Raw genomic sequence first — 21,990 nt, 5'->3', positions numbered from 1 at the left:
GCAAGTATAAAATTTTAAATTTTTTTAAAGAAAATCAAATGAAGTAGGAGAAGGACACCAGCGGACAGTGCTCAGCACAGCTAGTGGCAGGGGGCTTCTCTTTCTCTCTCTCTCTATATATATGTATACATATGTGTATATATGTAATATATATTATATATCATATATATGTTACATATATATGATATATGTAATATATCATATATGTAACATATATATGATATATATACTTATATATGGATATACACGTGGATATATATTATATATACTTATATGTATATATATATTATATATATACTTTAAATACAGAATAAGGACTGGGAGGGACTGAGCCGTGGAATCTAATTTTTAACCAGTTCCCCAGGTGATTCTAACATCGCCTATGTTTGAAACCACTGCTCTAGTCGTAAATTTCAGAGATCAGGAAAAATTTCTCATGGGGTTGTAGTTATGATCAGCATGAGATAATCCAGCAAACATCTATCACAGCAACAGCAGCAAATGATAATAGCTCCCATTTGTGAACACTTCCTAAGTGCCAGGCCCTATGCTATAGGCTCTACGTGCTTCATCTCGTGGGTATCCTTGTCCTGTCCCTCATCTTAGAGGCTATGCTTTCAGCTTTTCACCAGTGAGTTTAATGTCGGCTGTAGGTTTATCATATACGGCCTTTATTATGTTCAGATAAACCTACAGATGTTGGCCGTAGGTTTATCATATATGGCCTTTATTATGTTCACTGTATACCGACTTTGTTGAGAATTTTTATCATAAATGGATGTTGAATTTTGTCAAAAGCTTCTTCTGCGTCTTATTGAGACGATCGTATGATTTTCCTTCTGTAATTTGTTAATGTGGTGCATCACACTGACTGATTTGTGGATGTTGAACCATCTTGCATCCCAGGGATAAATCCCACTTGATCATGGTGTATGATCCTTTTAATGTATTGTTGATTTAATGTATTTTATTTATTTTTAAAATTACACAACATTTTTAAAATTAAATTTTTTGGAGTATAATTGCTTTACAATGTTGTATTAGTTTCTACCATACAGCAAAATGAATCAGCTATACATATATATATATATATATATATATATCCCCTCTTTTTTAGATTTCCTTCCCATTTAGGTCACCACAGTGCATTAAGTAGAGTTCCCTGTGCTATACAGTATGGACTCATTAGTTATCTATTTTATACATAGTATCAATAGTGTACATGTGTCAGTCCTAATCTCCCAATTCCTTCCATTCCCTCTTCCCACTTGGTATCCATACATTTGTTCTCTATCAATAGTGTACATGTGTCAGTCCTAATCTCCCATTCCTTCCATTCCCTCTTCCCCCTTGGTATCCATACATTTGTTCTCTATTTGCTTTGCAAATAAGATCATCTATACCATTTTTCTAGATTCCACATATATGCGTTAATATACGATATTTGTTTTTCTCTTTCTGACTTACTTCACTCTGTATGACACTCTCTAGGTCCATACACGTCTCTACAAATGACCCAATTTCGTTCCTTTTTATGGCTGACTAATGTTCCATTGTTATATGTGCCACACCTTTATTGATTCCTCTGTTGGTGGACATTTAGGTTGCTTCCGTGTCCTGGTTATTGTAAATAATGCTGCTATGAACATTGGGGTGCGTGTGTCTTTTTGAATTATGGTTTTGTCTGGGTATATGCCCACGAGTGGGATTGCTGGGTCATATGGTAGTTCTATTTTTAGTTTTTTAAGGAACCTCTATACTGTTTTCCACAGTGGCTGTATCAATTTACATTCCCACCAACAGTGCATGAGGAGAAAATATTTGCAAGTGAAGCAAATGACAAAGGATTAATCTCCAAAATATACAAGCAGCTCAATATAAAAAAAAACAAATAACCCAATCAAAAAATGGGTGGAAGACTTAAATAGACATTTCTCCAAAGAAGATACACAAATCTTAATATGTTAAAAATTCAAAAATTACAGATAAAGTCCTCCTTGCTTGCTGTCAATCCTACTCCCTTCTTAGAGATTAACCACTATCAGTTCGGTATGACTCTTTCTTGATTTTTCTCTATGCTTTTACACACATTTATCTGAATATAAATATACAATTTAGTATTTTTTAAGTATGTATGGGATCATAGTTATATACATTTTGAAATTTCATGTTATTATTTATAGATGCTACCCAATTCTTTTAAACTGGTGTAAAGATAATACAGATGTATTGTTGAACACATATTCTTAATCGACTCCATGAGACATGTTCCTGAAATCTAATGTGTTGTAGGTAGCTGGGATGCTGATTACAAGTTGGAGAATAGAAGGGGGCCAGGCAAGAAAGGTAGGCAAGGATCAGATAATGAAAGGGCTTGCTAAGGAGACCCTGGACTTTAGGAGGCCCTCGAGAGGCACCAACAGTTTTTAAAACTGGAAAGGACTATTATCTTATTTCCGTAATGGGTACAGAAGTATTCAAGGAATCCTGATGATCTGCAATGCTGTTTGATAATATCTCCCCCTCCCCGCCATACCCTTCTCATTAGGAAATATCCAAGCATATTTATTGAATGCATGACTCCTCTATAAATACTGGAATGGTCATGGTGTGATATGCCATTTGAACATGTTCCACAAGCATTTGCTGGGTGGCCCTACAGGAGGCAGTGGAGGGGAGTACGAAGTGGTGTAGTGGTTTCCAAAGCAGGGTCCAGGGCTCTCTGGAGGTGCTAGAGCGCCCTCCAGTGGGGCCATTAAAAATCTAGGAGATGATTTCCAAGTACCACTAGACTGCAAGACTCATGAGGGCAGGGACCCTATCTCTTCTGTTCCCCTCTGTATTCTGAGCACCTAGCATATGTCCTCACATATAGCATGCACTTCATAAATATTGAATGAATTAATCTAAAAAATACAAATTCTTTCATTGCTTCCTAAAGGGAAATAAATATGTAGCAAAATATGACTATAATTGGGTATCCACAAACTAAAATGTGTATTTTTGGACTTCCCTGAGAACTCTAATTCAATATTCAAAGTAGTCAAAAATTTTGTAAAGCTTCCACATTCAGGCTTCTTTTCTTTTCCTTTTTTGCACATATGGAGGGGGCTGGAATTTCTGCAATGTAAGGAAAGAATCTTTATTTTGTTGCATCCTTAATGCTTCTTGGGGACCTCGACCAATGTTTTTAAATTAAGAACTATCATTAATTATTCTACTAATATTAAGGGAGTATGTTGTGGGTGCTGGGTTAACCCTGTAATATGAATAGATACAAGAGTAGCTGCTAAACCTGTGTCTCCAAAGCCAGAGCCCAAGCCTGAAAAGACCCCTGTAAAGAAGGGAGAGCAGGGACCCAAACAGAAAAGTGGAGGGACTTCCCTGGTGGCACAGTGGCTAAGACTCCACGCTCCCAATGCAGGGGGTCCAGGTTCGATCCCTGGTCAGGAAACTAGATCCCATATGCATGCTGCAACTGAAGATCCCACGCGCCGCAATGAAGATCCCACACATGGCAATGAAGATCCTGCGTGCGGCAACTAAGACCTGGCGCACCCAAATAAATAAATAAATAAATAAATACTTTTTTTAAAAAGAGAGAGAGAAAAGGGTAAAAGGCGATGTTGGCAAGGATGGGAATAACCCTGCAGAAAATGGAAATGCCAAAATACACCAGGCACAGAAAGATGAAGGTGCTGGAGGTGCCAAGTGAAACCAAAAACTGTTTTGTTTTTCAAAAAAATTTTTTTTAATATTTATTTTTATTTATTTGGCTGCATCAGGTCTTAGTTGCAACACTCCGGATCTTTGTTGCGGCACACGGGCTCTTTTGTTGTGGTGTGCGGGCTCAGTAGTTGCAGCACGTGGGCTTAGTTGCCCCGCAGCACGTGGGATCTTAGTTCCCTGACCAGGGATGGAACCCGCGTCCCCTACATTGGAAGGCGGATTCTTAACCACTGGACCGCCAGGGAAGGCCCCTGTTTTTTTTAATTGTCGTAAAATACACATAACATAAATTTACCATCTTAACCATTTTTAAGAGTACTGTATAGTTTAGTAGTGTTAAGTACATTCACAATGCTGTGCAACAGATCTCCAAAATTCTTTTCATCTTGCAGAACTGAAACTTTATAACCATTAAACAATTCCCCATTTCCGCCCCCTCCCAGGCCATGGCAAGCACCATTCTACTTTCTGTCTCTAGGAAGCTGAGAACTCTAGGTATCTAGTATAAGCGGAATTATATAGTATTTGTCTTTTTGTGACTGGCTTCTTTCACTTAGCATGTCCCCCAAGCTCATTCATGTTGTAGCATGTATCAGAATTTCCTTCCTTTTTAAGGCTGGGTAATATCCATTGTATGTGTATATCACATTTTGTTTATCCATTGATGGACACATGGGTTGCTTCCACCTCTTGGCTGTTGTGAACATTGCTGCTGTGAACATCAGTATACAAATATCTCTTTGAGACCCTGTTTTCAATTCTGTGGGTTATATACCCAGAAGAATTGCTGGATCATATGATAATTCTATTTCCTATTTTTGAGCAACCCCCGTATTGATTTCCGTAGGGGCTGCACCATTTTACATTCCCATCAACAGTGCACAGACTAGGAAACATACAATTAGTTTAAGAAGAATTAAGGTTTTTTTCCTAATTGCACTCTAGATTATGTCAAAGGGAAAACATTTAGAAATCTTAAGACTTTTACCTCTTCAAATTTTAGATGGATTGCTTTTCAGAATGATTTTTCTAATCAACATTTTATGAAATCCTCTAGCTGATAAAAGGTTAAACATTTACATTCTTCTCAAGAATTGAATGAATTTTTATGTATTAACACAGATGGTGTTCCAGTTTTTACCATGCTCAATGCAGCAAGGGATCATTAATTTTCAGCATGCATGCCCTTTCGGCTCCCTGGTCTCTCCTCTCCTTCACAGCCACATTTCTAATGGCACTGGCCAGGGTCACCGCCCCCTTTCCTCCTCTCATGGTCTCTCCTTAGGTCACTCCAGTCCAGCATCCATCCCCATTACTCCCCTGAAACTGCATGGGGGTGCCCATGGCCCCCATGTTGACAATTCCAATAGGTGGTTAATTTTATGGGTCAACTTGACTGGAATAAAAAACACCCAGATAGCTGGTGAAACATTATTTCTGGGTGTGTCTTGTGTTTCTGGAAGAGGTTAGCATTTGCTTCAGTACACTGAGTAAAGAGATGTGCCCCTCACCAACGTCGACGGGCATCATCCAATCCGTTGAAGGCCCAAATGGAACAAAAAAAACACAAAGGGCAAATTCTCTCTCTTCTTGAGCTGGGACATCCACCTTCCTGCCTTTGGACATCAGAGTTCCTTGCTCTAGGACCTTCAGACTCCAGGACTAACACCACCAGCCCTCTGATTCTCGGGCCTTCAGAGTCAGACTGAACTATTCCACCGACTTTTTTGCTCTTTAGCTTGCAGATCGAAGCTCGTCGGACTTCTCAGCCTCCATCACTGAGTGAGCCAATTCCTTCATGTATCTCCTCTTATACAAATCTATGTATCCTATTGGTTCTCTTTCTCTGGAGAACCCTAATACAGTTGCTTTTCAGTCTCCATTTCAGTTTCTGAGTGCCTGTCAACCTAATGTTGAGCATGCATAGGGGAATAAGAATAGAGTGGGGAGAAGAATTACATAAAACTCCTCTGCTCAAACCCTCCATCTCCAGATCACTCACAAGAAAGTCTAAAGTCCTCACAGTGGCCTACAAGGCTCTAAAGATTTGCCCCTGTTGGGAGACAATTCTCTATGAATCTCATATTTCTGCACTTCTTGGAGCAGAGGTACTGGAGGCCTTTATTTCGACTATCTTTTCAAGGACGTTCATATAAAGAACAGCCTTGGAAGAGACTCTCCATCTGAGGCAGGGGATAGTTTTGTCTGCTGTCCAGTGTAATACTGTCTCCATCTGGGTCAAAAGTCAGCCAGGTTTGCCTGCAGTCCATTATGAAAGACTGGGGCTCCCTAAGCTCTGGGTTCTTCAGCTGTGATGCAAATCCACTCTATGGGCAGCATCCACCTGGGCTGCTCTGCATCACCCCAGAGTACTTGTTGGGGGGCAAGTGCAAAATACACAAACATGAAGCTCAGGCTTTGAGGTAATAAAATCCTTTGTCTCTGGCCCAGGAGTCTCGTGTTTGCCAGTATCCGTGGAAGTGTGCCTGGCTAACTCATTAGGTAAGCTCTCAGAACCTTCCCAATTCTTAACCACCTACCCCACACCTTTCTCACCTCACCTCCTGCTACTACTTCCCTTTTCACCCTGCCTGGCTACGCTGGCCTCCCAGCTGCTCCTGGAAGCTGCCATGAACACTCCTCCTTGAGGCCTCTGCACATGCTGTGCTGTCAGCCTGGAACATGTTACCCCCAGATGTCCTTCAGGTCCTGTCCAAATGGCACCTTGGTGGGGCCTTCCTTGACTACTCTCTACAACAGCCTCGCCACCAATAAACGGGTCGACTTTTGCCAACCTGATGGGTGAAAATGGTATCTCAGTGAGTTTTAAATTTATTAACTTTTGTTATTTTCTGTATTTATTATATTTCTATTATGAGTTTATTATGATTAAAAGCCATGTGTATTTCCTTTCCTGATAATTGTGATTCTCTCCTTGTCTATTTTTTTTAACAACAGTCTTTTTAATTTTTCACTTGCCTATGATGTGATTACACATATTTTTTCTCGTCATCTGTCTTGAGTTTACAGTGTTATCACTGTTGCTGTTTTGCCATATAAAATATTTTTATTTTTCTGTGGTTAAATTTATCAATCTTTTCTTTTATGGCTTCTGGCTTTTCAATCATAGCCAGAAAGGCCTTCTCTATTCCAGGATTATAAGGAATTCATCCATGCTTTTTTAAAATTTTTCTAGTACTTTTATGGTGTCATTTTTAAATATATATATTTTTGAATCATTTGGAACTTACTTGATGTGGCATGTGACTTATAAATTCAACTTTTAGGTTTTCTTGACAACCCAACTGTCCCAACCCTTTTATTATTTATTTATTTTAAGCACATAATTGAAACACTTCTTAAAAACGTACTCTGAAAAAATTGCTTACGTGCATGACAATGCCTCTTTCACCCATTTTAGAGGTGGGTACACTGTAGTTTGGGGCATTTGTCAACTTGACCAAGGCTTCCCAGCTGGTAAATGAAATTTGCAGCTCTCCTGAGAATCTGCCTGTGTGCTCCCTCCCTCCTCCTGAGTCCCCCAAGTCATCCTTGTGGTTTGGAAGCCTCTTACCTTACAGCCAGGCTTCTAACAAGGCCCGGTAGTCCAACGCATTAACTTGCATCATTAACTTGCACCGGGGCCAACCTGTGCCTCCAGGTGTGCACACCGGGGTTCCAAGCCCTCTGGACATAGTTCCCCTGGTTTAGTCAAAGCTGGTGAGAGGCCTCAGAACATAGCCTGACCCCTTTCAAATGTGTCTGGGCAGGATTCACACTCAATGCAGAAGACCCACAAGATGAAAGGAGGGGGAAGGTGGTGAGCTTGCCTATCCAGCCCCCTCTGAGTATTGTTGGAGTTGCCAGGTGCCATTTTATCTTTTTAAAATTTTATTGTTTAAAATTAACTTTTGGGGACTTCCCCGGTGGTCCAGTGGTTAAGACTCGTTGCTTCCGATGCAGGGGGCGCAGCTTTGATCCCTGGCTGGGGAACTAAGATCCCACATGCCACGCAGCGTGGGCAAAAAACAAAAAAATAAATAAAATTAACTTTTATTGGAATATAGTTGATTTACAATGCTGTGTTAGTTTCTGCTGTACAGCAAAGTGAATCAGTTATATATATACATGTATCCTGTCTTTTTTAGATTCTATTCCCATATAGGTCATTACAGAGTATTGAGTAGAGTTCCCTGTGCTATACAGTAGGTCCATATTAGTTATCTATTTTATATATAGTAGTGTGTATATGTCAATCCCAATCTCCCAGTTTATCCCTCCCCCTACCCAGGTGCCACTTTAATTTTATTTCTGCATGTATCTGAGTTTATATCTGTACTTCGTTCCATTGGTTTGTGTGCCTTTTTGTGCACTAGTACCAAACTGTTTTAATTACTGAGGATCTATAATGTTTTAATATCTGATAGTGCTAGATCCCTCTCATTGTTCTGCTTCTTCAGAGCCTGTTTTCTGACTATTCTTGTTTATTTTTCCATTTGAATTTTAGGAACAAACAGGGTAGTTTAAAAAACACACACATAACACTCCCCTTTCACTTTGCCAACTGGACTTATGTCTTTATTGGTCATTCAAGTGGGGCAAAGGAAATACCCTTTTAAAACTCAAGTAAACGGGGTGTGTCTCGTAACCTGTCAGAGGAAACAAACTGTAATAAAAACACACACATAATAATTAATCCTATTAGTTCTTTTATAGGAATCAGGTTAAATTTGTAATTTTACTTACAGAAAATTGAGATCTTTATGATAGAGTCTTCCCATCCAAAAGCATCATTCATCTTTCCATTTGACTCAGTTTTCTTATCTGTAAAATCGGAGTAATAATACCAATCTCATAGGGCTGTCCTCAGAATTAAATGAGAAAATGCAGGTGAAGGAACCAATGATTTGGTTTGGAAGTGATTTGCCACTTCCTAGGGTATGAACTCGGGCTTGGTTACCACAGTATTCTGAACTTCGGTTCTCATTTGTAAACTGGGGATAACAATAGTATCTGCTTCACAGGGCCGTAATGAAAGGGTCAAATGAAATGCGGCCTGCAAAGTACTCAGTGCACTCGAACATAAGTACTCAATGAATATTAGCTGTTCTTCTAGAAAACAGGCTATCCCAGGGAACTGCGATTTAACGCAGAAGCTCGCTGGGATCCATATTAGGTCGAGGGCTCTGAGGTCAACTCTTCCTTCCGAGAACCTACCTACCTGCCGGTCGCCACTTCTGATTTTCCCCCAGCGTCTGGGAACGCACTCGGTCGGATTTGAAGCCGTCTAGGTCCCCCGCGTGACTCCAGGATGACGCCCCCACCCTCCGGGTCATGGCGCTGCCACGTCTCGCGGTTCCTGCACTCCCTACGGGAGGAGGCGGGGCCAAGTCGGGCCCGCCCCCGAGGGCCTTCGTCTCGCCTGAGGCCCGCCCCTCCGCGGGTCGCAGTCTCTGGTAGGGCGGCAGCGGGTGTCAGAGCGACGTGACGCTGCGAAGGGGCGGGGGCGAGCACGCGCCCGGAAGTCCCGGGGGAGGGGGTGTTACGTATATCCGGCGAGTAGGTGGCGGTCCAGGGTGCTTCTGGGCTCTGTGCTCTGAGGGAGGGTCCAAGCCGCCTGCCGCCGCCGGAGGAGCCCCTTAGCCGTGAGTCGGGGACCGCGGCGAAGGAGGGAGCCGGGGCCGGAGGGGCTGGGGTGGCCGGCGGAGAGGGTCGGGGCGGAGGCCGGCGCAGGCGGGATTTTGGGGGGGGAAGTGACACGCAGGCGCTTCTGTGGGGCCGCGGGACTCGTTCTGGGCGGGGACGGGCCGGCTTGGCCGGGTCTGCTCGGTCCCCTGCCGGCCTCTCGGGTATCGGGTCCATCAGCATTCCGCTCGGGGGTTTTGCAGCTGCTGGGCAGGATAACAGTTTTTCTGTCGGTACCGTGCGCTCTGGTTTACGAATCGGCTTCATATCCCCTGTCTCGGATGAGCTTCAGCCCTCGGTGGGGTGGATTGAAGTCCTTGACGATTATCCTTTTTTATTTTTTTTATTTTACAGATTCGGGGACTAAGGCTCGTTGAGGCACAGTGAATTGCCCAAGGCCCCGCAGATAGCAAGTGTGAGCGTTCGAACCAGATCTCCTGGCTCCTAGTCCAGGGCTCTCCCCACCCCCACTTCAGCTGTGTGTTATCGTCTGCTGCTGTCCTCGGTCGAACCCCGTGTTTTCTTCTTCCACTTCCCCCTTTTTCCCCTCTCTCTTCAGTGCATGGAAAAAAATCTCTGTTAGTATTCACCCTTGTTCTCGTCTTTTCTCCTTTACCGCGGTGCATCTGCTTAGGTTTTCACAGGGGGCTTTACAGAGTTTTGCAGTGGGGCTGACCTTTGACGTTTACTCTGCAGCCAAGCAGAGTTTCTTAGCTAAAAACCAGCGGCTTGCTACCCCCAGATCTGTCTGAAACGGTGTCTTCAGGTTGCTCTGAGCATGAATAAGAAGTAATGAGTATGTATAAGAAGTGATGCATAGATTTTTTATTGGTTAATTGTCAGTCTAGTGCTCCTCCTTTTTATTTATTTGAATCAGTCAGTCCTGAAATTTGCAAATGTTAGTTTTAGGTACGTTGGCAGTGCTTTTGTTGGTAGTTATAGCCCTTAGATTGTAGTCTAATTTGCCATAAGGTGCCATAAGGTGGTAAAGTGGATCAAGGATAGAAAAGGAATAAAATGCTAGTTATTAATATATCGTTCAGAAGTTGTGATGAGTTGTAAGGAAGAAAACAGCAGGTTATCATCTGTGTAGTTGGTGGTTTAAGGAAGCTTTATGTTTTTTTAAAGCATTTTTGTGATTTGCATTGGAATTTTATGTGATATTAACAGGAAGAGCTTTGGCTTTGGCATTAAAAGAGGAGGGTTTAAGTCCTGGCATTGTTACTTTTTCAGCTGAGCAGTCTTGGTCAAGCTAGCTAATCTAGGACCATCAGCATCCTCATCTTGTTAAATGAGGCTAAGGATTCCTGCCTCATAGGGTTGGTGTGAGGCTGAAATGAGATATATGTGCAGGCACTGTATAAACTGAAAAACTACTCACGAGGGGGTACAAAGCCTAAGATCTCAAGGATGGAGGAGCCATCAGAGACATTTCCTTAACTTTGGGTAACAATACAGTGCAACTCTTTGGGTCCAGTAAGGGGTTTTATTATTTTTTAACATCACCTGAAAAGTTTCTTCAAGTACTTTACGTAGATCATTTTGGAGGGAAGAATTATGGGACTTTTAAAGCAGGGATGTCAAGGGAAAATAAATTGGAAAGTCAAAGTAGTTCAGTTAACCGTGAAAGATTCCCTAAAATGGGCTGTTCCCCTTGTCACCTTGGGAGAATTTATCTAGTTGGGAATACTTCTAAAATGATGTAGTAAAACTTTACAAACGGTCTAGAAAGTAATGACTGTAAACCAGTGTAGTATAAATGAATATATAAGTGTTGGGTTTTAAAGTCGTAATCATTGGGAGTGACCTTAATGAGAGGTGCTCTCTAAAGGTGAGCCCTGCCTCTCCAAGTGGTAGACGGAGAAAATAGGGAAGGATGAGTGGTTTGGTGGGATTGCAGAGGAGAGGCACATTGTTCTTTTACTTAGCCTGCAGTGGAAACTTAAGCACAGGAACTTTGTAAGTATATTTAAGTCATTGGACTTCTTAAAGTAGAGACAAGGTTTCCGGACAAAACTATTATTTAACATACTAAATTTGGTTTTTCTGCCAAAATATACTTTGATGTTACTGAAGAGGGGAAAAAAACCTTATTTAGTATCCTTTTTTTTTTTTGGCCGCACTGCGCGGCATGCAGAATTTCCCTGAACAGGGATTGAACCCGTGCCCCTGCAGTGGAAGTACGGAGTCTTAACCATTGGACCACCGGGGAAATTCTAGGATCTTTCTATAAAAGCTTTTTCCTTCAGTCTCCACCCCACCCAAACTCCCAAGCTTCATTTGGCCCTTCTGTGGTAAGAGCCATAGAAGATAAGCACTAAAGCCGTCTCTAAAGTTTACATGTCAGGCCACAGGCCTGACTTTAAAAAAACGCAGTAATTGGATGAAAAAGAAAATTAACACACACTGTCTCCATTTTTCAATTTCTTCTTCATCTAGCATTCTTTGAAGAATATAGGTGGGTTTTTGTGGCTAACCCTTTTACAGTAAACTTCTGTTTACTTTTTTTTGTGTGTGTGTGGTACACGGGCCTCTCACTGTTGTGGCCTCTCCTGTTGCGGAGCACAGGCTCCAGACGCGCAGGCTCAGCGGCCATGGCTCACGGGCCCAGCTGCTTCGCGGCATGTGGGATCCTCCCGGACCGGGGCACGAACCCGCGTCCCCTGCGTCGGCAGGCGGACTCTCAACCACTGCGCCACCAGGGAAGCCCTGTTTACTTTTTTTTAAAAACAAAACTTCAGCAAATTTGTTTGATAACAGTTGGCCACCTGGTGTTCAGGTGTTCTTGCTGATGGAGAGGAGTGAAAATGGGGGATCATCCTTTTTTCTGCACCAAATCTGAGATACTGAGGCAGAAGTTCAGTGTGATCAGGACATGCTGACTCTGAGAAACCTTAGCGCCCACCATTAGCTCTAGATCCTACCCTCTTAACATTCAGAGGTCCTCTTGCTTATTTCCCAGTGTATGTAGACCTTTTAGGAGCTTCGGGTCATCTTCTGTTTTGTCTAGGCTTATGGGAAACAGTAGAAAAAGTGGTGCTAATATCAGTATTGAGGTATTTACTTGGCTAGGAACCTTCCTCTATGCCCTGAATGAGTATTCTTATTTTAAGAAAGTCCATATTTGTAAAATGGGTTAGGTAGGTGTTGATTATTCACATTATGATCGGATTCTCTTATCTCGTCATGGCTCTCCATTATAGTGATATCATCTTTTTTTAAGTTGAGATACATATTATAAGAGGGGTTAAACAAATATTAAGAAGAGATAGCATTGGTAAATGGAGCAGTACAAATTGTGCCAGCCAGTAGGATTTTGGTGACCTTGTTTTTTAGAGTTTGCAAGGATGGGTTAATATGCTTTTCATTCAGGTTAATATGCCTTTATTCTTATTTTCTACTTAGTGCATCATTGTGACATTTTGATCCAGATTATTGATGGGGCTGATTTCCTAGAAGTTTTGCTAACTGGTAGACAGCAGTGGTGTATCTAGGGAATGCGAATGAGCAGCTGCCTGGAGGAGTGAATCACACAGCAAAAGAGGAAAGTATCTTTAACTCCTAGTCTTCTGAGTATCATAGATTGGAAACTTAGAAAACCAGAAGTTTGTGCAGATCTGAGGACCCCAGAGACTTCCCTCCAGAATGCACAATCCTTTGTTTTCTTATGCCCCAAAACATGGGACTGTAAACATGCATCAGGGCCAGTGAATGAGAGTTAACTTCTCCAGAAATATACTAGCATTCAGAAAGCTAATGTTTGCTGCTTTCCTATTTTATACAGGTAGTAAGCATTAATAATGTCTTTCATCTTTGAGTGGCTCTACAATGGCTTCAGCAGTGTGCTCCAGTTCCTAGGTAAAGCCATTTCCTTGAAATATATCATAGGTTTCAAACTATGTGTATTTCCTGTAACCATTTAAATGTTGATACAAGTAGGCTTTGGTGTGTAGAGAGCAAATTATGTTAACGTTTGGTTTTTTCTTTTTTAGGACTCTACAAGAAATCTGGAAAACTTGTATTCTTGGGTTTGGACAATGCAGGCAAAACCACTCTTCTACACATGCTCAAAGATGACAGATTGGGCCAACATGTTCCAACATTACATCCGAGTAGGTTTGAAAATACCTGGTGACCTTTTGATATTTGAGGGTCAGTGTCAGGGCTGTAGGATGAATCCCAAGTTGATTCAGTTCTGTTATTAACTGAAGCCCCAAAAGACAGCTTACTTGAAAAAAATTCCTTATAGGATACACTCAGGTCAAACACCCATAAATCTAAACCTCTGGAACTTTGTCACTATCTGTTCTGACTAGTCCTGCAATGGGACACATCTCCCATATCTACTTCTAAGGAGCAGCAAACACCTTGGAGGAAAAGAGACTTGTTGGTTTTTTAGAATTATTTAAGAGTGTTTTCACCGTTGTATCCTTTTCTTTACATAGTGAAAGCTTCATTAGGTTTTGCATTTGTATTGGATTAGAATACTGGTAGTTGGGCCTTGTTGGATGGAGAAGTTTATTTCCTTCCTTTATTTTTCAGCATCAGAAGAGCTGACAATTGCTGGAATGACTTTTACAACTTTTGATCTTGGTGGGCATGAACAAGGTAAGAGATGATTCAGTGGAAGGGTGGTTGACTTCTGGTTCATTTTGTTCCCCTTTTTTAAAGCAGTGTGTCATATATACCTTTTAAATTGCTTGAGATCTTAATGAAGTTGTTTTATTCACTTATTTTTAAGTAATTTCAAATTTGCCAAAAGTTGCATAAATAATACAGAGGACTCCCCTCCTTTATAACTTTGGCCCAAATTTATTAGTCTCCCTCTCTGTGTAAAACATGTTAATATTTATTTTTCTTGACCCTTTTGTGAGTTCATCATGTTCTTTTACTCCTTAAATACTTTAATGCGTGTTTCCTAATAACAAGAATATTCCCTTATATAATCATAATAATTATCAGACCCAGGAAGCTTTATTTGTCTACTCTATAGTGTATATTCCCTTTTTTTGTCATTTGTTCTAATAATCTCCTTTGTAGCATTTTTCCTCTTATGCAAGATCCATTACAGTATCACATTGAATTTAATCATGTCTTTCTTGTATCTGTTATTCAATGGAGTTAAAGTATGTAGGAAATTAAGTTATTTGTAAGTAATTTTAAATTTGTCAAAAGTTGCAAAAATAATACAGTGACTATTTGTGACCACCGTGATCTGAATTGATTTTTTGTATACTCTCCCCATTTGGGGCCGTTGGTGGAACATTTTCTTCTGCCTTCTTGCTCTCCATTTGGTTCCCAGTTCTTGTCAGGTGTTTTGGAGATATGCAGAATGGGGCATCTTTATCCGATCAATGCCCACTTTACATTTGGCAAGACTCTAGGCTTAGGAGTAAAACATTTAAGATGTGGGAATAAATATTCTGGGAAGGTAGAAGAAAGAACCTATTGAGATTCTGTCAGGTTTACTCATTTGTTATTAAATTGAGTTGAGATGTCTCCTTTTGGAGCATTATGTTATTAGGTTGAATCTAATACAGTTTTTTTTAAAGTGTAGTGTAAAAAAAGTAGAATATTGGTAATTGTAAATGTAAAGTCAGATAATTTTAGCTAGAAGGCTGAGAAGAGATCCAAATAATTTTATAGTCAGTGATTTCATTAACGTATAATTACATTTATTTTATTCATTTATTATTTACATCCTACAAAATCATTTATGTAGTATGAGCACCATCACATAAAATACCTATACAGAAGAAAGATTGAAAGAAAGTACACAGAAACATTAGCAGTGGCTGTGTATTGATGGAGGATTATAGATTATCTTGTTTCCTTTTTTCTTTAATGAGCTTGTATTATTTCCATTTGGGTAGGGATGGGTGTATGATCTCTTTTCTGCTTCTTTCAAAAGTATTTGTAACTGCTTACAAATTTAAATTCAGAGCTGAACTGAGACCATCTGGAGAATGCAGAAGGAGTAGGTGTTTTTAGACACCTGAACTGGGAATTGTGTATTATTTGGTGTGATAAATTTAGCTTTCAGGTTTTGATAGAGAAGGGAAATGCGTTTTTGTACAGATGGTCCCCAACTTAATGATGGTTCGACTTAAGATTTTTTGACTTTATCTTGATGCAAAAGTGATACGTATTCAGTAGAAACTGTACTTCAGATTTTGAATTTTGATCTTTTCCCAGGCTAGCCACGTATGGTATTGTACCATACATAGTCTCTCATCATGCTGGGCAGTTCCCAGTCAGCCATGTGATCCTGAGGGTAAACAACTGATACACTTACAACCATTCTGCACCAATGCAACCATTCTCTTTTCCACTTTCAGTACAATGTTCAATAAATTACATGAGAGATTCAACACATTATAAAATCGGTTTTGTGTTAGATGATTTTGCCCAACTGTAGGCTGATGTAAGTGTTCTGAGCACTTTTCAGGTAGGCTGGGCTAAGCTCTGTTTGGTAGGTGTATTAAATGCATTTTCGACTTATGAGATTTTCAATTTATGATCGATTTATCGGGACATAACCCCATTGTTAGTCAAGAAAAATCTGTACATAGTTTTGTTTTGTTTGAGGAAAATTTACTTAACAGAAACACTTTTTCATGATAACCTAGCCACCATTTTACACAAATTACTAAAATGCTATACATTTGGAGGTTTCCTTTTTTTTTTTTTTAGTATAACTTAAAAATTTTAACTTATGCAAGTAGTCCAGGCTCAATGTCACAAATTCAGTATACAATCAGTATTCAAATATGGGAGGTAAAAGTGAAATTCCCCAACCTCCCCTTCCCAGTCCCACTCTTCAGAGGTAACCATTGTTAAATGTTTGATGATTTTAGACACCTAGAGATGGTTTCTTAATCATCCCATTGAAAGGACCAGAAACGAATGGCTTAGAAATTATAATACAATTAAAGCATTACTTCCCAGACCATTATCATTTCATGTCATAAACAAAAAAATAAAATTTATAGGGCACACTGGGTTAAATAAGGAAACTGAGGTAATTGGCCTGGGAACTTCAACCACCTGTCAAGCCTAGTCTCTCTATGGGCTGCGTGGATGAATGTGTCAGTACGCTTACACATTGGTTACTTAGGAACACATTGGTTACTTGGGACAAAAGTTATATTGAAAAGTAATTTGCATCCTGATATTTTAACTCAGAGGTTGCAAACTAAAATGGCTCCAGGGGTGAGGTAGGTCATTTAAGTGAGTGAAATTGGGAGTAAGTAGGGAGTGGTGGTAACTTTTTCAGACTGAAGAACTGAGACCTCATCTAAAGGGGTAGCCACCACTCAGTTCCAGCTGATTATTATCCATCCAGCATGTGGATAGATAGGCATGGGATTGCCAGATGTTGCACTTTTTCAGAAAGTCAGGCAGAAAACCCTGATTTTCAGATTTTAAAAAATCATATTCAGTTCATGGACCATCAGTTTATATCCTCTGTTCTGACTTAATATTGGCTAGGGTTTGGAGAATCTATACAGAGTCTAATGCTATTGAAACCTGGCCAGGATTTGTCTACTTTATAGACCATTAGGTTATTCATTTTCAGTACATATGTTTTTAAATTGATGCAACTGCAAACTTTGTCTTTTAGCCCGTCGAGTTTGGAAAAATTATCTCCCCGCAATTAATGGGATTGTCTTTCTGGTGGACTGTGCAGACCATCCTCGACTCATGGAATCCAAAGTTGAGCTTAATGTATGTTTATATTTTTTCCTTTCTTGGCCTCTGTTTAAGAAATACAGCTCAGTAGTGCTAATACTTAATCATTCCAGTTAACATTTGGTAAAAGTCCTAGTTACAGGAAGAAAGTGTTTTAAAATCTAAGACATTGCTTTTCGATGTTCTGAGGAAACTTGGCTTGAACACGAGTAAATTAACTTTGCTTATATCTATCATAGGGTGACCCTTTGTGCAGTTTGCTCAGGACACTCCTCAGTTAATGCCTGTTTTCCCAGCATAATTAACGTCTTTCCCTTTCACATATCACATATGTTCACTGTTTATGAAGCGTTGGCATAGTGAAACCTTAAAGGAGATGTTAGTGTTCTTTGCGTTTTTGAATCTGTGTTCTCAGGTTGTGCCTGCCCACTCTTGTACTGAGTGACTTGTCAGACCTTAATAGCCTGTTCTGTCTTCAGTTTCAGTCACGTGCAGTGTTTGACACTAACTAGGACTCACCTCAAGTTTCTTCCTTTCTCAACATTGCATTTTCTTGGCTTGATAATTTCTGTAATGTTGCCTTTGTAATGCCTACTGTGTTACCCTGTGCCTCAGTCTTTCTCTTTGATTTACAACTCTCTCTCTGCATTTTTGTTCCTGGCAATTTGAACCTCTCAGGTTTAAGTATGTTTGTTGAATCTGAAGCTCTAGTCTCATGGAGAATCGCCTACAGGGCAGTCCTTCCCTTACTTGACCCCTTGGCACTGGTCATTCTCTCTCTAAATTCCCCTTTACATTCTTGGTTTTGGTGCTTTCTCTCTGGCTGATACTTCTCAGACTCTTTCACAAGCACCCGTTCCCCTGCTTAGCCCTTAAATCTTGGTGCTTTCCCAGGCTGGTCCAGGCTTCTCCCATTCCTTCATCTGCAACCCACATGCCAGTGACTCCCAGATGGATTTCTCTTGTTTAAACCTCTCTTGTGCTCCAGCCTCATACATAATGCTACTTATTAGAAACTCTACCTACCATTTCTGTTCTCCCAGAATGGAACTGTTCATTTTCCCTCATCTACGTGGACATGCAGTGAATTACTGTAGATTCCACCATCACCCTGCCATATACTAATGCTGGAAGGAACTTACTCAGACTTGTCTTTGCCCTACTTAATATTCTTGAATAGGTCTCTTACCACTTTGGTGATAAAATCCACAGATCTTTTGCTTAGCACATAAGATCTTTCATGATCTTTCCTCGTTTATTTCTTCAGCTTTTCTCTCTATTGCCTACCTTGAACTACATTCCAAACATAGATAACAACTTGTTTTCCCTTGCGTATGCAGAAGTAACTGTCTCTGCCTGGTTTTCTCACCTGACCCTTACCCCATTTTGCTGGTAAATTTCTAAATGTCCTTTTAAGAGATTTCAGAGTTCAGGTATGACTGCTTCTGGGAAGCCTTCTCTGACCTCTCAGACTGTTAAACTCTCCAGCTTATCAGTGTCTGTTGTCTTTGCTGATTTTCTTTTAGGTCTCTCCCATCGGGCTGTGAACTTAGATGGTAGGGACCTTGTCTTATTTCTTTGTGAAACCCCTGTACCTAGTAAAGCCTCGGGCACATAATACGCACTTTGTTAGTATTTAATGAATGAATGACATTCTTACTCTGATTTTGTATAACATTTCCTGGAACTTGAGATGTTCAAAGTAGGTTTCTCTTCAACTCTGCTCTTCTTTCCTAGCTTTTCCTGTCAGTGAAATAGATTCCCAGGCTTGAAATCTCTGCCAGCTTCGACTCCTGTGTTATCTGTCTTATCATTTAGATATCAGTCTCTTCACTTTTTTCTCCAGAATGCCTGCTGCACTATTCATTACATGCTGCTAGCTTAGGTTAGATCATCATCCCTTACCTGAGCACCACAGGTAGATACTATTTGCAAATTCATTGTACTAAAAGTGTAGATTCTATCTAATAATTTCTGGATTTGGGGTCTTTGGGATCTATTGTAGCTGACTTCTCAGACTGGCACTATAATGCTTGTCATCCCTTCCCAACCCATTTACTCTGTCAACACATGTCACCATAAATGCTTTAATCCAGCCAGGTGATACTCCATGTGGCTTCCTGAATTCTTTTCCTGCCGTAAAGCCATTGCTTATATTCTTCCTTCTTTGGATTCTGCCTGTCCACACGCTGCCCCTCCTTCAGAGTCCAGTTTAGTTTCCACATTTTCACTAAGACTTTCCTCAAGCCCACATTGCCATTTTATTTTCCTGAACGTCTTTTAATATTTATATTCTCTTCCTATTCATTGCAACACTTAATCATCCACTTGCCTTGCTTTGCTGACAGATGAATATAGAGTGAGGATTTCTTGAGCCAGGGATATGTCTTACCTTTCCTTTTTTTTTTAAATTTTATTTATTTATTTATGGCTGTGTTGGGTCTTCATTTCTGTGCGAGGGCTTTCTCTAGTTGCGGCAAGCAGGGGCCACTCTTCATCGCAGTGCGCGGGCCTCTCACTATCGCGGCCTCTCTTGTTGCGGAGCACAGGCTCCATATGCACAGGCTCAGTAGTTGTGGCTCACAGACCCAGTTGCTCCGCGGCATGTGGGATCTTCCCAGACCAGGGCTCGAACCCGTGTCCCCTGCATTGGCAGGCAGATTCTCAACCACTGTGCCACCAGGGAAGCCCCTTACCTTTCCTTTTGTCTTCCTCTCAGTGTCGGAGATAGTGCTTTGCGCACATGGGACATCTAGTGTATATCTGGGGACTCTGGTAGTCATCTTTGAGGCTCTGTAGCCAGAGCTTTGTTCTTCTAGGACAGTGCTCAGGGGAGAGCTGAGGATGGCTTGTGGCTGAGTGATTTAGCTCAGAGTTAAGGTTGGGCAGTTTTGCTGCCTTGCAAATAGACACAGCTTTACATTATAATTGTTTTGAAGCTGTTAGGGGATTTCTAACTAATGTCAAGGTAATTTTTAGGGGCTATAATGTCAAGATTAACTTTTAGTTAATCACTCAGGTATAAATATGGTCAGATTTTCACTTTACATTTGATACCTTATAGACAAGTGAAAGTCAAAGTTGTTTTCATTATTTGGTGGGCTTTTATAGATTCCTCACTCAACCCATTTTTTATCTTGTCTTTAGGCTTTAATGACTGATGAAACAATATCCAACGTGCCAATCCTTATCTTGGGTAACAAAATTGACAGAACAGATGCAATCAGTGAAGAAAAACTGCGTGAGATATTTGGGCTTTATGGACAGACCACAGGAAAGGCAAGAGAAGAATCTTCAGGGGACATATTATAAAGGAAATTCACAGCTTGTGAAACATTCATGTTGTGCTATCTAGATTTTACTTGTCTTTCAGAAGTAACTGGGCTTAGTATTTGTTTAACTAGAGGTGATTTTAGACTCTCTCAAGGCAGGAGCATGTTCTTTTTTTAACTGTTTTCTAATGAGAGTTTCCTCGGGTATATAAGGATGAAGGAAATGGTAGAAAAAGCAAACTTGTCATTTTAAGAATTTTCTGACTGTCTTTCAAATCCAGTTCTGAGAAATCAATTTTGAAAGCCCTCCTTAGCCAGAAATTTTTTTCCACTGGAAATTTCAGATTATGAAGAGTGATCATTTATATCGCTTTCCATGCATTGAAATCAGAGCACTGGGTTATCCTCAGTGCTCCTTGCTGAAAGAGGTAGGACTGTTACCTCTATTTTGAAGATGAGGAAACTCAGAGAGTTATTGGCTCAGGTCTACACAGCAAGTCAGTGATGAAATCAGGAATAGAACCCAAGTCTTCCAGGTCAGTAGGTTATGCTGTTTCCAGTAGGAAGCAGAACCCTGTTGCAGAAAAGTATGCTTGGGAGAGAAAAATCTAGAACAGCCATAATTACAGGAATCCTGGTCTTTTGGGCTTGGGGTTTTGGCATATTTAATTTTTTTAAATGTCCTTTTCTGGGATCTTTAACTTCCTGACTTTTTTGTCTTTTTTTTTTTTTTTTTTTTTTTTGCGGTACGCGGGCCTCTCACTGTTGTGGCCTCTCCCGTTGTGGAGCAAAGGCTCCGGACGCGCAGGCTCAGCGGCCATGGCTCACGGGCCTAGCCGCTCCGCGGCATGTGGGATCTTCCCGGACCGGGGCACGAACCCGTGTCCCCTGCATTGGCAGGCGGACTCTCAACCACTGCGCCACCAGGGAAGCCCCTTCCTGACTTTTTTGCATGGCTCCTTAGTCTTGCCTCTTCTTGGTTATCTAGTTCTTTCTAGAAATGCTTCCTTTAATTAATTAAGTTTTCCCTCTTACAGGCACATGAATTTTTAATTTTCTTAATGTAACCTGTCATTAGTGTGTATTTCTGAATGCTTGTGTCAATGAGGATGTCCTTATGTCTAAGAAGTCCTGGATTTCTTTTGTCCATGAAAGAGCCTGCTGGTTCTGTGGGTCCCAGTGGCCTTTTTCTTGGTTTGCTGCCATAGCTTTCCAGATGCATGTTGGTGTGTTCAAAGCAAAGGCTCTTCACAATGAGAGGGAGAACCTGGTAATAGGACTGGGCTGCTTATCTGTCCTGAAAGCACAAACCCCAATGGCCTTGACCACATTTCTGTAATTAATCCCTACTCAGATTTGCTTTTGAGGGAAAGAGAAAGTGATTTTTGTTGTCACCCTTTCAAGCTTTTCCACATGGAGACGCTAATGGACCTTTCTTGATTTTGCCTCCCCTAGGGGAATGTGACCCTGAAGGAGCTGAATGCCCGCCCTATGGAAGTGTTCATGTGCAGTGTGCTCAAGAGGCAAGGCTATGGCGAGGGCTTCCGTTGGCTCTCCCAGTATATTGACTGATGTTTGGACAGTGAAAATAAAAGAGTTTTACTTCTCTGGA

General features: G+C 40.8%; 1 protein-coding gene, 1 long non-coding RNA gene and 1 other non-coding gene across 10 annotated transcripts in view; 2 read left to right on the top strand and 1 right to left on the bottom strand.

Moving 5' to 3' along the window:
* LOC111183469 (uncharacterized) overlaps nucleotides 1-10,204 on the bottom strand; it is a 19,535-nt gene extending 9,331 nt beyond the window's left edge. Inside the window, exons 1-3 of one of the 3 annotated variants that reach the window (XR_016388066.1) lie at nucleotides 8,951-10,204; nucleotides 8,476-8,553; nucleotides 3-8,395 (exon numbers count right to left, since the gene is read on the bottom strand). This is a non-coding gene — a long non-coding RNA (uncharacterized LOC111183469). Of the gene's footprint in view, nucleotides 1-2; nucleotides 8,396-8,475; nucleotides 8,554-8,950 lie in introns of those variants that run through there. The other 2 variants (XR_016388065.1, XR_002647025.3) reach the window with 2 other exon arrangements.
* On the top strand, nucleotides 8,272-8,396 carry LOC115801543 (small nucleolar RNA SNORA27). Its single transcript, XR_004021843.1, has one exon. It is a non-coding gene; the product is annotated as a small nucleolar RNA SNORA27 (small nucleolar RNA).
* On the top strand, nucleotides 9,272-21,990 carry SAR1A (secretion associated Ras related GTPase 1A). 6 transcript variants are annotated; one of them, XM_089897604.1, is made up of 9 exons: nucleotides 9,272-9,374; nucleotides 9,769-9,829; nucleotides 12,820-12,959; nucleotides 13,200-13,272; nucleotides 13,407-13,526; nucleotides 13,957-14,022; nucleotides 17,039-17,142; nucleotides 20,254-20,385; nucleotides 21,834-21,990. In XM_089897604.1, exons 4-9 carry the CDS (start codon nucleotides 13,215-13,217, stop codon nucleotides 21,948-21,950), a joined length of 597 nt encoding a protein of 198 aa, XP_089753730.1. In that variant the 5' UTR covers nucleotides 9,272-9,374; nucleotides 9,769-9,829; nucleotides 12,820-12,959; nucleotides 13,200-13,214; the 3' UTR covers nucleotides 21,951-21,990. The 6 variants fall into 6 exon arrangements, with proteins under 6 accessions (XP_089753730.1, XP_089753731.1, XP_022446493.1 ...); XM_089897605.1 differs by having other exon boundaries at nucleotides 9,769-9,992; XM_022590785.3 differs by lacking the exon at nucleotides 12,820-12,959 and having other exon boundaries at nucleotides 13,199-13,272.

The sequence above is a fragment of the Delphinapterus leucas genome, chromosome 16 (assembly GCF_059928025.1).
Source record: "Delphinapterus leucas isolate spDelLeu-1000000601 "Yukka" chromosome 16, BTC_Dleu_Yukka2, whole genome shotgun sequence".
Taxonomy (NCBI): Eukaryota; Metazoa; Chordata; class Mammalia; order Artiodactyla; family Monodontidae; genus Delphinapterus; species Delphinapterus leucas.
The sequence above is the reverse complement of the archived record's forward strand: the minus strand, read 5'-3'. Positions and strand labels throughout refer to the sequence as shown.